The 17,778-nt window shown below is 41.6% G+C and overlaps 1 protein-coding gene across 4 annotated transcripts; it reads left to right on the forward strand.

Annotated features, from left to right (window-relative positions):
- The first annotated feature begins 1,833 nt into the window (after positions 1-1,833).
- On the forward strand, positions 1,834-17,184 carry LOC138963152 (uncharacterized). 4 transcript variants are annotated; one of them, XM_070335202.1, is made up of 7 exons: positions 1,834-2,176; positions 10,780-10,839; positions 14,549-14,744; positions 15,663-15,827; positions 16,038-16,157; positions 16,486-16,551; positions 16,790-17,184. In XM_070335202.1, exons 1-7 carry the CDS (start codon positions 2,144-2,146, stop codon positions 16,849-16,851), a joined length of 702 nt encoding a protein of 233 aa, XP_070191303.1. In that variant the 5' UTR covers positions 1,834-2,143; the 3' UTR covers positions 16,852-17,184. The 4 variants fall into 4 exon arrangements, with proteins under 4 accessions (XP_070191303.1, XP_070191310.1, XP_070191295.1 ...); XM_070335209.1 differs by lacking the exon at positions 1,834-2,176 and adding an exon at positions 5,102-5,266; XM_070335191.1 differs by lacking the exon at positions 1,834-2,176 and adding an exon at positions 8,805-9,032.
- Positions 17,185-17,778: the final 594 nt, after the last annotated feature.

The raw sequence follows: 17,778 nt of genomic DNA on the forward strand, positions 1-17,778 counted from the left end.
AGTCTTGGTGTCGAGTGAAAGTGCGTTAATTAAGGTCGAGTTCTGACGAAAGTTTTGCTTCTTCCTTCCCATGTTGTGCTCGTTATCTGGCACTAGAGTTGCCTGCCCGTGCAGGGGCAAGTCCGCCTATCATTTGTCATGGGGCATGTTCGCCGTAAGCAGTATGTACAACAAATGTTCATGCGCACATAAAAACTGTCTGCACATTGATATCACTTATCAGCTACACATTTGTCTTGATGTAAAATAAAAAAAATCAGTCTTCTAGTTCATCAAACTCGCCAGTTATGCTACCAAAAGCATAAAAGTAGGCGGACTAGCCCCGGTCTCCCCTACGTATGAACAAAGATTACAAAATTAAGTGTCAGTTATCCCAAAATACAGAAAACACCGAAACTTTGCACTTGTTTCAGGTAGGCTACATGTATCTGCAAAAGCGACTCTCTCTCTCTCTCTCTCTCTCTCTCTCTCTCTCTCTCTCTCTCTCTCTCGGCTCTCCGGCTCTCTCTCTCTCTCAAATGATCAACTCATAGCTCATTGAAGATACTAAAACAAAAACTAACGCCCTAAGCCATATTTTCTGCAGAAAGCTGACAATAACGGGGAGACGTAGACGAGTCATAATAATTTTAACCCGCATGCTCCCCAAAAACATGCCAAGCCATGGCCAGAAGCACCCAAACTCATGGAGTAAGCCCTACCACGTTGCATATTAGTAAATTAATTATTTAATGGGACCTTCCCGCCAACAAACTCCTGCAAATCATTACAGAGGTTACATGACTGATTTAGAGTTGAAATCACTCAAACATCAAAAACTTCTTAAATCTTTACAAAGAGATCTTCTGGGCCTACTTCCTTACTTAAAAGTATTAACAATGACAGAGACATACTGTATCAGTGTAGGCCTATGTCTCCGACAACTGAACTTCACAATTAAAATAGTTGTCTTTAGATACTCTCTTAACAATGAATGATTAATCTTTTAAATAATTTCGAGCGAACCATGGGAAACTGATTGTGTTTGAATCTAACCGTAATTTAATATCCCGGGTTCTTTGGCCGGGGTTTTCGACGAAAGAAAACAATTTTCTCAACATAACCGTGTGCACACGCGATGATTAAAGCACATAATGGACTGGGTGGCCGAGTGGTAACGCACTTGCGCTCGGAAGCGAGAGGTTGCGAGTTCGACCCTGGGTCAGGGCGTTAGCAATTTTCTCCGCCCTTTCCTAACCTAGGTGGTGGGTTCAAGTGCTAGTCTTTCGGATGAGACGAAAAACCGAGGTCCCTTCGTGTACACTACATTGGGGTGTGCACGTTAAAGATCCCACGATTGACAAAAGAGTCTTTCCTGGCAAAATTGTATAGGCATAGATAAAAATGTCCACCAAAATACCCGTGTGACTTGGAATAATAGGCCGTGAAAAGTAGGATATGCGCCGAAATGGCTGCGATCTGCTGGCCGATGTGAATGCGTGATGTGATGTATTGTGTAAAAAAAATTCCATCTCACACGGCATAAATAAATCCCTGCGCCTTGAATATGTGCGCGATATAAATTAGGCTACATATAAAAAAAATCCCTGCGCTTAGAACTGTACCCACGAAATACGCGCGATATAAGCCTCATATTGATTGATTGATTGATAATTGGGTAAAAATAAAGACCAGATGTGAATCACTTTGGAAAGGTATTCGGTTCCGTCACTTAATTGACGACCACGCGGCACACAGCTAATTGCAAGTCTGCCGTTTTGCTCATTTCGTTTCATTCGGCTGGTGCTCGTAAACATTTGCCTTTCCTGATGAGCCAGAACGTGACGCTGTTGCCAAAGTGCCAAGTTTCACGCGCTTCTGTCTCGCTGCAACTGTTTTACCGTTCCTCTCAGCTATCTTTGTGTTCTTATCTTCTCCTCATCCAATCTCGTAAATGTGAAGAAGAACAGCATCCACGTTCCTGAATACCTGGGCTGTTTGGTGTTGTACACGTGCTCAGTTAGCAAAGGCAGTTGTGAAGTTCGTCAGTGCATGTCCCCTTCATTCTGATTGTGATCCAGGCGAGGATTTTTGAGCAAACTGTTAAAACTCATTTCTTCTTCAGGATTCACCTGCACAGACTGCTCGAAATAATCTGTACACGATGCTCGCCAGTTCAGTGCTAATCGAGGCGCAGGTAGGTTTATCTTCAAATGACTCTCTCTCTCTCTCTCTCTCTCTCTCTCTCTCTCTCTCTCTCTCTCTCTCTCTCTCTCTCTCTCTCTCTCTCTCTCTCTCTCTCTCTCTCTCTCTCTCTCTCTCTCTCTCTCTCTCTCTCTCTCTATATATATATATATATACTAGAGGAATACCCGGCTTCGCCGGGGTGAATCGCGAGACAGAGACAGACAGCGTGGCGGTTCACCACAATCACCTTTGAAGGCGAAGTCCTGTCAAACGGGATTGAGAATTTTAGAGCTTAGTTCTAAGCCCTATATTATCTGTTATGGCATCTCAAATGCCAGAACATACAGACAGACAAAAGTCGCCAGACCCCATCACAAACAGAACTCTACAATCCACAGGTGTTGCCTCCACACACACACACACACACACACACACACACACACACACACACACACACACACACACACACACACACACACACAGACACAGAAGCCGTATATATCTATCTATATCTATAAATATATAGAGATGGATGACAGTGGATTTTTCGCGTGGCTATAAATTGATTCGACCTTTTCACTTTTACAGTAAGTTACGGGTACATGCAAGGAAAGCCCACAACTTCTAAGGCGAACAACTCTGCAGAGTCTGCTGTGAAGGGCGACGGTAGTCTCCCTGTCACACTCGACCCCCTTTGAATGAACTTAGGTCACTCCCAGGTGGAATGGGAACAGCACGAAAATGATTCAGTGGCCTGAACATTTCATGTCGAGTCCCATCGCTGTCGACGACGCCAAATGTAACTGAGTGCCTAAACACCACAATCACCTTTGAAGGCGAAGTCCACTCAAACGGGATTGAGATTAACTGTTATGGCTTCTCGAAGGAAGGCTTGAACTTACTGACACACCAATGCCGCCAGACCACATCACAAACAGAACTCTACAATCCACAGGTGTTGCCCACACACACACACAAACACACACACACACACACACAGAGAAGCCGTATATATATATATGTATATCTATATCTATAAATATATAGAGATAGATGACAGTGTATTTTTTGCGTGGCTATAAATTGATTCGACCTTTTTACTTTTACAGTAAGAACAACTTACGGGTGCAATCGTGACATTCTAAAAAGAGTAACGTAGTAACGGGAATATGGATTGAAGCCACACGAAGGAAGGGAGATAAACGCTGAAAAAACTGGAGAAGATAAGGAAGAGTTACTGGGAATGGATCCAGAGAAAAACAGAGAAAAACCAAAATCGGTTCAGCGCTGCGCGCTGAGAGCACGTGTTGAAATATCTCATCGATGAGGTTGTGTCCGGGGTCTCTCTGAATAAGCCCACCAAATTTGAAGCAGATCCATCGAGAACTTTGGCCGTGCATCGCGCACAGAGAGACAGACAGACAGACAGACAGACACTAGTCTTATATGTATATAGATATATCTTTCTTCTCTCCCTCTCTCTCTCTCTCTCTCTCTCTCTCTCTCTCTCTCTCTCTCTCTCTCTCTCTCTCGCTCAGTCTTTCTCCATCACAATGTCAGTCTCTCTCTCTATCTCAGTCTCTCTCTCTCTCTCTCTCTCTCTCTCTCTCTCAGGCTCTCTCTCTCTCTCTCTCTCTCTCTCTCTCTCTCTCTCTCTCTCTCTCTCTCTCTCTCTCTCTCTCTCTCCGGTGCCGTTACGTGACATCAGTCTCGAGTCTTTCATAATTTTAGTGACTACAATAATGATACACATGTTGAACGTGCCTCCGAATAACCGGTGCCACAAACTCTTACAATATATTTCTTGTATCATTTACTAGAGAACTCTTCATGGCCATGAAGAGGATTGTCTGTGTTCAAAACTTGATTTGCTTGATTGACTGAAGAACCCGTGTCATTTGCAAGTTATGTCAAAGAGAGGGTCAGTAGGGTGATATAAGTGAGGTACTATAGGTACAACACAGGCTTTTCTTTCGCCAAAGAACGATATGCGTGTCACGTTGGGCTATATCGCCAGACTCTGATAACAGAGGTGCCGGTAAGCTTCGAATAGTGTAAATAGTAATCGGCAGCTGAAATCCCTTTTTTCGCCGACAAAAATGTTTAAAAAAATTTACTTACATACGTTTCGGCTCACGTGACACACGCACACACACACACACACTACCGGCACACACACACCCACACATTGTTGTTTACAGGCACTTCCAAGGACTGACTAGCACCAAAAGACCCCACTTTTGAGGACTCGTTTACTAATCGGTTTAGAAGAAAAAGTAAAGCAGATGTGTAATTAGCAGAGTGCCCTGTCTGTTGTTCATTTAACTAGTGATAATAAGTAGATGTAAAAACCAATAAACAACACTTCACAGCTGAGAGGCCAAAGCTTGATTTGTATGAAGGTCAACACACTGTTAGGAAACGCTGCCGTTGCACTTTGGTTCAGTTTTGTGTGTTGCATGTAGTTGACTTATTTGTACTTTGTGGGAAAGTACCGATATTATATTTTGTAAACACAATATTTATGTTTGGACGAGAATGCAGGTGAACTTTCTAGTCCTGTCAAAACAAGTTGTTTACCACGTTGTTTTGAGTCGTGGGTTCGTGGCGTTCGCTCGGATTAAGTGCGTCGGCGCTTTTGATGTACGCCACAGAGAACGGTCACTATTCTAGTCCATGGGCAGTTCATCTAATTTTAGTTGTATCATGTTCGGTCTGGAATAGAGTCGAGATTGAGTATTTACTATATAGGCCAGCGCGATTTGTATGTGAAAAAAAAGCTTCTACTTTGAGTTCTGCTACGATGAGTGCAGTTGTATGTATGGAATGCTAAATAAATCCTCAATTTGACGAGTTGTTTTCTGCTGCTGCGAAGACGGGCGACGTAGAATAAAAGAACACAAACTACACGACGTTTGAGAACTTGTGGCAATCTCAAGTGTCGTGTAACACACACGAAGATTGAAAATTACGACTTTTGCGGACAAGTCGGATTTTTGGCGGGCCTTTTGAGGGGGTCTCCAGATTGGCTGTGTGAACGTGATTCAGCCATACACAATTCAGCGGACGTCCGCTCAATTCTTGGGTCCGCGGAACACGGGTGTGTAACGTAGAAATAGTCCGTAGAAGTAGGCCAACACACGACACACACACACACACACACTGACACTACACACGCACACTACCACACACACACACACTACCACTGCACACACGCACACACACTCACGCACACACATCACTACCCGACACACACACCGGCACACACACACACTACCACACACACAACCACACACACACACGCACACACACTACGTACCACACACACTACCACACACACACACCGTGATGCTTTCTCTTCCAAACTGACTATCAGTGATAATGCGGTTTACATACGTGCTTGCACACATTCGTAGGTCTATAGCTCACACATATTTACATTCAGGCTATGAGCTTGTTGATATACACCTAAACATGTGCTCTATTGCGGTTTCAGAGAACGTATTGCCAGCGTATCGGGGCACATGCACCAATTTCCGCGGCCAAACATTGCGCTGAAGAAAGTTGAGATCCCCTGGAGCGAAATACAAGTCGCGTAAGGCGAAATAACAACATTTAGTCAAGCTGTCGAACTCACAGAATGAAACTGAACGCACTGCATTTTTTCACCAAGACCACATACTCGTAGTATCGTCAGTCAGCCGGACCGGACCAAGTTCGTTTAAGGGGGGGGGGGGGGGGGGGGGGGGGGGGGGGGGGTTCCAACTGAAGGCAGGGTCCAGGGGCCGCCGAGGCCCCGGTGGGGTGCAGGGGCAACGACCCGCTGGGGGATCTGGGGGGCAAAGCCTCCCAGAAGCCGAGAAAATTTTGCATTTGTGAGGTCATTTTTACATTTAGTCAAGTTTTGACTAAATGTTTAAACATAGAGGGGGAATCGAGACGAGGGTCATGGTGTATGTGTGTGTGTGTGTGTGCGTGTGTGTGTCGGTGTGTGTGTGTGTAGAGCGATTCAGAGTAAACTACTGAACCGATCTTTATGAAATTTGACATGAGAGTTCCTGGGTATGATATCCCCGGACGTTTTTTTCATTTTTTTGACAAATGTCTTTGATGACGTCATATCTGGCTCTTTGTAAAAGTTGAGGCGGCACTGTCACACCCTCAATTTTCAATCAAATTGATTGAAATTTTGGCCAACCAATCTTCGACGAAGACCGGACTTCGGTATTGCATTTCAGCTTGGTGGCTTAAAAATTAATTAATGACTTTGGTCATTAAACATCTGAAAATTGTAAAAAAAAAAAAAAAAATTATAAAACGATCCAAATTTACGTTCATCTTATTCGTCATCATTTTCTGATTCCAAAAACATATAAATATGTTATATTTGGATTAAAAACAAGCTCTGAAAATTAAAAAAAATTAAAATAATGATCAAAATCAAATTTTCGAAATCAATTTAAAAACACTTTTATCTTATTCCTTGTCGGTTCCTGATTCCAAAAACATGTAGATATGATATGTTTGGATTAAAAACACGCTCAGAAAGTTCAAACGAAGAGAGGTACAGTAAAGCGTGCTATGAAGCACAGCGCAACCGCTACCGCGCCAAACAGGCTCGTCACTTTCACTGCCTTTTGCACTAGCGGCGGATCGGGACTACGTTCAATTTCATTCTGTGAGTTCCACAGCTTGACTAAATGTAGTAATTTCGCCTTACGCGACTTGTTTGGTCTTTCCTTGCAACTGGGAATCAAAATTACACATTTTCAACAGTAACAAAACACGCGGAAGTGGGAAAGGTATAGGGGCGAGCACTCAATGATCTCACAGTGTGCAGTACAGTCCCTTTCCGAAACATCGGTTCCCCGATAGCGCAGATGATATCTTGTTGCAATCGGTTCTCTGATACTATTAATACTAGCGATAGCGTAGCGTGTGACTTGACTTGTGGCCTATGATGATGGACTTATAACGGGGAGGGCAGGCCGTTGTCGACTTGATGTTGTTCATAATTTGAAAAAGTTTTAGAAGACCAAATAAACTAAGGGAGTTGGGGGAAGAGCTTAAAAAGTCCACATATTTTTGTTTCTCTCTGAGAGGTACATCGGATGGCCAGGGGGGGGGGGGGGGGGGGGAGGGGGTGCGGAACCCAGGACACCCCCCCCCCCCCCCCCCCAGAGCCGGCCCTGTCAGTCCACCGCCCGTGGCAAAGGCAATGAAATCGACAAGCCAGAATAGTGCGGTAGTGGTCGCGCTGAGCAGGATAACACGTTTTTCTGTATCTCTATTCTTTTTAGCGTACTGAATTTGTTTTAAATCCAAACATATCATATCTATATGTTTTTGGAATCAGGGACCGACAAGGAATAAGATGAAATTGTTTCTAAATCGATTTCGGACAATTAATTTTAATCATAACTTTCATATTTTTAATTTTCAGAGCTTGTTTGTAATCCAAATATAACATGTATATACCGGGTATATGTTTTTGGAATCAGAAAATGACGAACAATAAGATGAAATTGTTTTTGGATCGTTTAAAAAAATAAATTTAATGACAAGTTTCCGATTTTTAATGACCAAATTCATTAATTATTTTTTAAGCCACCAACCTGAAATGCAATACCGAAGTCCGGCCTTCGTTGAAGATTGCTTTGCCAAAATGTCAATCCATTTGATTGAAAAATGAGGGTGTGACAGTGCTGCCTCAACTTTTACAAAAAGCCGGATATGACGTCATCAAAGGTATTTATCGAAAAAAATGAAAAAAACGTCCGAGGATATCATTCCCAGGAACTCTCATGTCAAATTTCATAAAGATCGGTCCAGTAGTTTAGTCTCAATCGCTCTACACACACACGCACAGACAGACAGACAGACAGACAGACAGACACACACACACACACACACACACACACACACACACACACACCACGACCCTCGTCTCGATTCCCCCTCTATGTTAAACCATTTCGTAAAAACTTAACTAAACGTAACAAGAAGAGCAAACGCTCGATCGAGTCACTTTCGCAGTTCTGAATATTATATGAGGCATCAGATGGACAGGAAGAAATTGCTATTCACAACACAATGAGTCACGTTCACATAAAATTTGAGCCCGGTCACTTTTATAGTTTCCGAGAAAAGCCCAACGTTAAGTTGTGTGTTGCCGAACAGAAAAGGCTAGTTATCTCCCTTGTTTTTCTGATAACGTTCGTAAAAGGCTACAGATGTAAATACTTTGATGTAAAGAATAATCCTACAAAGTTTCAATCACATCCGATGAACTTTGTCAAAGATATAAAATGTCTAATTTTTCCTTTGACGCTGACCTGTGACCTTGAAAAAGGTCAAAGGTCAACGAAACCATCGTTAAAGTGTAGAGGTCATTGGAGGTCACGACTAAACAAAATATGAGCCCGATCGCTTTGATAGTTTCCGAGAAAAGTCCAACGTTAAGGTGGTGTCTACGGACGGCCGGCCGGACGGCCGGCCGGACAGACTAACACTGACCGATTACATAGAGTCACTTTTTCTCAAGTGACTCAAAAACGACGTGTACCAATTAACACTATCATGCGCCTATGGTTCCACATTTGCGCAACTTGTTGCCACTCCATGTCGTGTGTCACTCAATTTTAAACGTCGGAGTGACAAGCAAGCACAGCTCGTTCTGTCAAGCAAGCGTGCTTCACGTTATTTTGCTACTAAACGTGTTTTCTTCTTCGGGTCGCGACCAGTCAGCATGTCTACCTGAAGTTTGTTTGTGTGAAACACAGGCTAGTTTAGCTTTACGAGTGACATTCTCGTACGGGGCATTCGACTGCATGATGAATCTTGAACCCAATACCTCATGCATGGCGGTATGTGAGATGCTCTTTGATTCACTTTCTGTTCGGTTCTTTGTGTGTGTCGGATTGATCTTTCTCATTGGCTGCTTTTAATTCACTGAAATTCTGTGTTCGTTTAACCCACTGACATGTGTTATCAGACCACCATGCAGGTGCAGGTGAGGCCGGCGAAAAAGAGAATACCAAACAAAATAGTTCCGATGAAAGACACACGACGTAGCGCTGGCTGTAAAAATCAGTTGAAAAAAACCTTAGTCTAGTCTGGATCTGTATAATTATTGCAAATGTATTCTCTCTCTCTCTCTCTCTCTCTCTCTCTCTCTCTCTCTCTCTCTCTCTCTCTCTCTCTCTCTCTCTCTCTCTCTCTCTCCTCAGTCTTAGATCTAATTTTCTAAGCCCTTTAAAATGTCTGTGCATGTTTCTGAATCTTTGCGCTATTTTCTGTAGTGCTATCGACACAAATTGCCAAAAACAGTAGTGCTATCGGCACGTTGTGCTATTGCCACAACTCACACATGCCATTATCACTACGTCTCAATAGAACTACGTGTCGATATCACTATTTTTGACAAACCTATGCACTGTAGCGCTACGTGTCGATAACGCTACGTGTCGATAGCACTATACTACATGTTCAAACGGCAGACACTTCCCTTTGTGTGTGCGTGTGAGTGTGTATATTATTGTCTGCCGCATGGCTGTGTGTCGGATCTGTATGTCTGTCTCTGTCTCTCTGTCTCTCTGTCTCTCTGTCTCTCTCTCTCTCTCTCTCTCTCTCTCTCTCTCTCTCTCTCTCTCTCTCTCTCTCTCTCTCTCTCTAACATAGCCACAAAAGAATAGGGTAGGAAGGTAGGCAATCACTTTTTTTTTTAAACTTTTTTTTCTAATGTGTACAAATTAAACCTACTTGACAGGGAAATAAGTGTGCGACTCGAGCGCTGTCGCTTTCATTGCGTTTTCTGCACTCGGTTTTTTTTTGGTTTTTTTGTTGTTGTTGACAAATGTAATAAAAAGTTATAGGGTCGGCCCCTAAAAATAGGGTAGGTCGGGTTACCGTAACCACACCTATTTTTTTTTATAGGCCTTAACTGTCTCTCTCTTCCATGGGAGGGTTTAATCTAATGATAATACGTTTAAAAAATGTTAGAATATGAATCAAAGTAGTAATAAAAAGCAAACAACCGAACAAACAAACGATTAACAGACTAAACAAACAAACAAAAACATACATACAAACTAACATAGCATAACAGAGAGAGAGAGAGAAATCAGAACTCAGAATGGTTTATTATATTAAGGCCAGAGAGAGAGAGAGAGAGAGAGAGAGAGAGAGAGAGAGAGAGAGAGAGAGAGAGAGAGAGAGAGAGAGAGAGAGAGAGAGAGAGCCTGAGAGAGCTGAGAGAAACACACACACACACACACACACACACACACACTGAAACAGACACACACAGGCACACACTGAAACAGACATACATATACACACACAAACCAGAAGGAGTGAGAGCGAGAGAAAAAAATGAGAAAGAGAAAGTCGTCAGTAAGTATAGTGGTATTGACACGTAGCGATAATGACACGTAGTGCTGTCGACTCATAAACAAATTATTTGTAGCACTAATCAACATAGCGATAGCGGCACGTAGCACAAATGACACGTAGGACAAACTGATACATAGCACAAATGACACGTAGCGCTAGCGATACGCACCCGTTGTCTCTGAGTTTGAATGATGTGTTTGCTTTCACTATGCTACACAGGGTATGATGCGCCGCAGGTCCTCTGACCTCCCTGCTATCGACGAAGTAAAAGAAATCAGGGTAAGTACTCAGACTAGTCTACGATGATGTGATGCTAGTGAGGGAGAGAGATAGGGGATTGGGGGAGGGGTGGGGGTGGGCAGAAAGACGGACGGACGAACAGGACACTGAGGCAGACACTAAGATAGCGATAGAGACTGACAAGGGGAGAGAGAGAGAGAGGGGGAGGAGGGGGGCATAAGATAAGATACGATTATGTTTTATTTACACTAGAAAAAAGATATACAATCATCCCTCTCCCGTGAGGGAACGATGGTAACAACTAACTCATTACTAAAAATAATAATCATTGGCAATTCAGTAACGAAATGGCATTAGGTATGAACAAGTCTACAATACTACATTACACTATCATGAAGTATCATGTGAATATATTTAACAAGTCGCGTAAGGCGAAATTACTACATTTAGTCAAGCTGTCGAACTCACGGGATGAAACTGAACGCACTGTATCAGTCTTTTCACCAAGACAGTACAGCTTCGTCAATCCCCGCGTGAAGGAAATCGCTCACCTCCCACGTGCAAAACGTAGTGATATTGACACGCCAGATTAGCGCGGTAGCGTATTGTGCTAAGGAAAAAAAAAAGTCTGTTTACGGTATCCCGACCGACCCTATTTTTTCGCGCGACCCTAGACTTTTTTTGGCATTTGGGAAAAAAAATAAAAGTCTTTGTTTTTTGGGCAAACTAACTTAAAAATATGTTTTTGGGGAAGAAAAAACAAGTCGCGTAAGGCGAAATTACAACATTTAGTCAAGCTGTTGAACTAACAGAATGAAACTGAACTCACTGCATTTTTACAGCAAGAGCGTATACTCGTAGCATTGTCAGTCCACCGCTCGAAATGGACAAGAAGAGCGGAGTAGTAGCTGCGCTGAGAAGGATAGCACGCTTTTCTTTATCTCTATTCTTTTTAACTTTCTGAGCGTGTTTTTAATCCAAACATATCACATCTATATGTTTTTGGAATCAGGAACCCACAAGGAATAAGATGAAATTGTTTTTAAATCGATTTTGGAAATTTTATTTTAATAATAATTTTTATCTTTTTAATTTTCAGAGCTTGTTTTTAATCCGAATGTAACATAATAATTATATGTTTTTGGAATCAGAAAATGATGAAAAATAAGATACGTAAATTTGGATCGTTTTAAAAACAAATTATTTTTTTTACAATTTTCAGATTTTTAATTTTTAAGCCACCAAGCTGAAATGCAATACCGAAGTCCGGCCTTCCTCGAAGATTGCTTTGCCAAAACTTCAATCAATTTGATTGAAAAATGAGGGTGTGACTGTGACAGTGCCGCCTCAACTTTTACAAAAAGCCGGATATGACGTCATCAAAGGTATTTATCGAAAACAAGAAAAAAACGTCCGGGGATATCATTCCCAGGAACTCTCCGAACCTTCCCCTCCCATTGTCTTCTTTTGTACACGCTGGTTTTCAGTCAAAAACTTGCTCTGAATTATTCATATTCAATAGCTAGACGATCGAATCATCTAAGTTTTTACATTTAGTCAAGTTTTGACTAAATGTTTTAACATGAGGGGGAATCGAGATGAGGGTGTGGTGTATGTATGTGTGTGTGTGTGTGTGTGTGTGCAGGGTTTAGCCTGGAACAAAAAGACAATGGGACATTTGTCCCCCTCAACCAAATTTTGATGGGACATCATTGTCGAAGGCAAAAAGCGCAAGTGTGCGTTTTTGCTCGGGTCTTTCCGAACACTGTACTCCCGTGAAAAGTGTGCATGGGGTGGAGCAGTGGTACGTAATCTCAGTGCGCCTTTTGACGCACAGAAGGGAATTCCAATGGGACATTTTGAGATGTTATGCGCCAATGGCGCAAGACGCACTAGTAAATGAAACCCTGTGTGTGTGTGTGTGTGTGTGTGTGTGTGTGTGTATTGTACTACGTTGCAAGCCCCTGGAGCAATTTTTTTATTAGTGCTTTTGTGAACAAGAAACAATTGACAAGTGGCTCTATCCCATCTCCCCCCCTTTCCCCGTCGCGATATAACCTTCGTGGTTGAAAACGACGTTAAACACCAAAGAAAGAAAGAAACGTCATATCCGGCTTTTTGTGAAAGTTGAGGCGGCACTGTCACGCTCTCATTTTTCAACCAATTTGGTTTAAATTTTGGTCAAGTAATCTTCGACGAAGCCCGGACTCTGGTTTTGCATTTCAGCTTGGAGACTTAAAAATTAATTAATGAGTTTGCTCATTAAAGTTGTCATTAAAATCGATTTTTTTGCAAACAGATTTAAAATTGATTGCATCGTATTCTTCATCAAATTTGGAATCTAAAAATATGTACATATGTCATGTTTACTCTTAAAATGTGATTACAATTAACGAAAATAGGTTAATTAGTACTTCGATTATTATTTAAGAAATCGATCCAAAATGATTTCATCTTATTCCTTATCATTTCCTGATTCCAAAAACATATAAATATAATAAATTATGTTGTATTCGAAACAAGCTTAGAAAGTTAAAAAGAATACAGAAAAGGGCGCTTCCCTGCTTACCGCAGTACGCTATTTCGCTATTCTTGCATGTCAGTTTCACTTCGTGTTGCGCGGGGAAATTGAGTGACTTCCTTGCCGCGTGGATTGACGAAGCTGTTTTGTCTTGGTGAAAAAAATGCAGTGCGTTCAGTTTTATTCTGTGGGTTCGACAGATTGACTAAATGTTGTAATTTCGCCTTACGCGACTTGTTCTTCTTGGGCCGCCCCTAACCCGCGTTATGTTTGGTCACCCTCCATCATTATAGGCATCGTTCTCTTCAAGCACTCACACGTTCTAAAAATTAAAAAACAAGTCGCGTAAGGCGAAAATACAATATTTAGTCAAGTAGCTGCCGAACTCACAGAATGAAACTGAACGCAATGCCATTTTTCAGCAAGACCGTATACTCGTAGCATCGTCAGTCCACCGCTCATGGCAAAGGTAGTGAAATTGACAAGAAGAGCGGGGTAGTAGTTGCGCTAAGAAGGATAGCACGCTTTTCTGTACCTCTCTTTGTTTTAACTTTCTGAGCGTGTTTTTAATCCAAACATATCATATCTATATGTTTTTGGAATCAGGAACCGACAAGGAATAAGATGAAAGTGTTTTTAAATTGATTTGGACAATTTAATTTTGATAATAATTTTTATATATTTAATTTTCAGAGCTTGTTTTTAATCCGAATATAACATATTTATATGTTTTTGGAATCAGCAAATGATGGAGAATAAGATAAACGTAAATTTGGATCGTTTTATAAATTATTTTTTTTTTTTACAATTTTCAGATTTTTAATGACCAAAGTCATCAATTAATTTTTAAGCCACCACGCTGAAATGCAATACCGAAGTCCGGGCTTCGTCGAACATTACTTGACCAAAATTTCAACCAATTTGGTTGAAAAATGAGGGCGTGACAGTGCCGCCTCAACTTTCACGAAAAGCCGGATATGACGTCATCAAAGACATTTATCAAAAAAATGAAAAAAAGTCTGAGGATATCATACCCAGGAACTCTCATGTCAAATTTCATAAAGATCGGTCCAGTAGTTTGGTCTGAATCGCTCTACACGCACGCCGCACACACACACACACACACACTTGCACATACACCACGACCCTCGCGATGTTAAAACATTTAGTCATAACTTGACTAAATGTAAAAAAATAACAGCCTTAGCCTCTGCCTCGTACATACAGGAGTCTAATTCTTCAGCGAGGCCGCCAGCTGTATTCGAGATCCGTATCTACGGCTTCAACATCCGAGGCATGTCCGAGTACCTGAAGATGATGGACAAAAAGTTCTGGACGCTGCGAACCTCCTTCTCTACTGTGTACGGTCCCTGGAAAACTGAGATCAACAATATCTGTGAGATGGTCCACATTGCTCAGTACGGTTAGTTGACCTGCTTTTCTTATAGTATGTTTTATGTCTTTTCTTTTTTATTTTCTTTCTTTCCGGCTTTCTTTATTTGGTGTTTAACGTCGTTTTCAACCACGAAGGTTATATCGCGACGGGGAAAGGGGGGAGATGGGATAGAGCCACTTGTCAATTGTTTCTTGTTCACAAAAGCACTAATCAAAAATTTGCTCCAGGGGCTTGCAACGTAGTACAATATATTACCTTACTGGGAGAATGCAAGTTTCCAGTACAAAGGACTTAACATTTCTTACATACTGCTTGACTAAAATCTTTACAAAAATGGACTATATTCTATACAAGAAGGGTAAAAGGAGAAACAGAATCCGTTAGTCGCATCTCATGCTGGGGAGCATCGGGTAAATTCTTCCCCCTAACCCGCGGGGGGAATGTTTTATGTCATCGTCGTCGTCATCTTCGTCGTCATAATCGTCGTATTCGTCATCATCATCATCATCATCATCATCATCATCAAGACTGAGTTCAATGATGGTTCACAACTTGATGCGCGATATTTGTCACACAATTCAGTATTCAGTGCATACTTTCCATACATCTAAAGAGTTCCCTAGCTGTTCCCAGTATTGAGAACTATTTGCATATAATTATGTCAAGAGAGAGAGAGCGAGAGAGAGTGAGAGACGTGTGTGTGTGTGTATGTGCTGTGAGTGTGTGTGCCGAGACTTGTGTGTGTGTATGTGCTGTGTGTGCATGGGGGAGACTTGTATGTGCTGTGTGTGTGTGTGTGTGTGTGAGGAAGAGAGAGAGAGAGAGAGAGAGAGAGAGAGAGAGAGAGAGCATCCGACACGTACCCATCTTCAATAACATCAAAGCGCAGCATGCAGATGTCGTCGACCGATTAGAGTTGTGTCACTTGTTTCAATCGTTTTGCAGAGAGTTTGTCCCATCTGCTGGAAACGCGGTCACGGATGGCTTCCGATCTGGAGTGGAACCAAGAACTCACCCACATAGCCGACCTTCAGATGACCTTCAAAAATGTCCTGACCATCCTAGCGCCCAATACTCAACTGTGCACCGACTTCCAAGCATCAGCATTAGGTAAAAAGGATGCAAATTGAGACATTGAGGGGGGAGATCGTCGTTTAGTGTATTATGTTGTTTTGGTTCATCATAGAAATATAGGTCCCTGGGTTCATAAAGGACAAGTTAGGAAGCAATCAAAGTTTTTGCAGCCCAGGCCCGAGGTCTTGAAAATCAAATCATATTTTGAGTTTTTTCAGCTGTAAATTTCCCCCACTGTTTGTGCAGCTGTATACGAGCTTCAGAGCATACCAGAGACCCTCATGGCCTTGTGCGGTGAGCAAGCGCACAGGCCAGGAACTACAGTAGTTGGGCGCTTCTTGTCTGTTTACGGGCCTGATAAAACAGGTGAGAACAACTTCGACGGAATAGCTTGACTTATCGACCGATTGATTGATTGATTGATTGTATTTCAACACACAACAAAATGACAACGAAAGCCGCGTGTATGTATTTGTGTGTGTGTGTCAGTGTGTGTGTGTGTGTGTGTATGTGCATACTGATGTTCGTGCATTCATGCACATGTGTGCATGTGTGTGTGTGTGTTTTCTGTGGGTATTTTTCAGGCCTGTTGTCTTCTGTCTGACCGAGTTTGCGTGTTTTTCATTTAAATTCAGATTGTTTGATCGAATTTAAATCATGTAAATGAGTTGATTTGTCCTATACATATCAACAGAATACTGTTTACTTCGCTATCCGGATCCGGAAACCGCCTTTGACAACGCACTTAGTGGTAGAAATCGTGAGTCCAGATTTTCGTTGTGGCATACATAAATAACAAAATGGATGAAAGTCAGAACAAAAAAAGGAATGAGAGCACGACAGAGAAAAAAAAATCGAGTGAATGAATGCATGGAGGCACGAATAAATTTGTGAAAGAATGAATAAGTACAATAAATTATGTACAATATTACCCTAAATGACAACATAGAATGTAGAAAAAAAAAGCAGCTCTTAATTTGCGTGTACATTTTTTTCAGGTCTACGGGCAGGAACCAACACACGGCTAATGATACCAACGCATGTGTCGAACTTGAAATGACTATGACGTTCGACATCGACTTGTCTCAGCACTATGGACGACACTCCCTAGACGATGTGATCATGTCATTGTGGACAGGAATTTAGCGACCTCAACACTTTGAAATGTCACCTAGCTGGCTATAAGACTGTATTTGCCGTTTTGTTGATGCCTGAAAGAATACTTATGTGGAATGGTTGTTATAAACAGTGTGTGCAGATGTTTCTTTTGCTGGAATATCAATTATGCTGCATTTGCTCAAAAGAATTTTAAATTATGTAGTTACAGCAAGAGGTGAAACAATCTTTGATTTGATGATCTCACAAAATAATCATTTTGTCTATCAGAGCTGTACATGAAAGTACTTTAAACTTATGTTTTGTGTGCGTGCGTGTGTGTGTGTGTGTGTGTGATAAGGTGACAGAGTGAGAGAAACGGAAAGCCAGAAAAAAAGCATATTAATTTTATGTGAAATGTAGCCATTCTTGTTGCATCAGATTGCAGTTTCCAGTTTCATTACTGTGTGATCAGGGCTTGGGAGTTGCATCCTATTGTCCACTTAAAAAGAGTGCTAGTTACACTTGTATTTTGCATTTTTGTGTGGTTTTAATATGGGGATGAGTTTGCATTGGAAAAAGAAAACCTTAGCAAACAGGATCAAGAAAGGTAGGTTGTTGGAACGTTTGTTATTGACATAATACATTGTATAGTGAATTGTAGTGAATGTATTGTTTTGTCAATAACAAACGTTCCATCAACCTACCTTTCTTGTTTTTTGATTCTGAATTTTGGAACGTTGGTAGTCTCTTTGATTTTGGATTTATTTTCTCAGCAAACAGGTTTAAACTGCATTACTTTCCATACTTTAAGTGTTGATAATGGGTATATTGTTTTGAAATTAGACTCAATGAGAGATTTCCACATGTTCTGATCAGACAAACTACAACA

The sequence above is a fragment of the Littorina saxatilis genome, linkage group LG1, assembly GCF_037325665.1.
Source record: "Littorina saxatilis isolate snail1 linkage group LG1, US_GU_Lsax_2.0, whole genome shotgun sequence".
NCBI classification, from domain to species: domain Eukaryota; kingdom Metazoa; phylum Mollusca; class Gastropoda; order Littorinimorpha; family Littorinidae; genus Littorina; species Littorina saxatilis.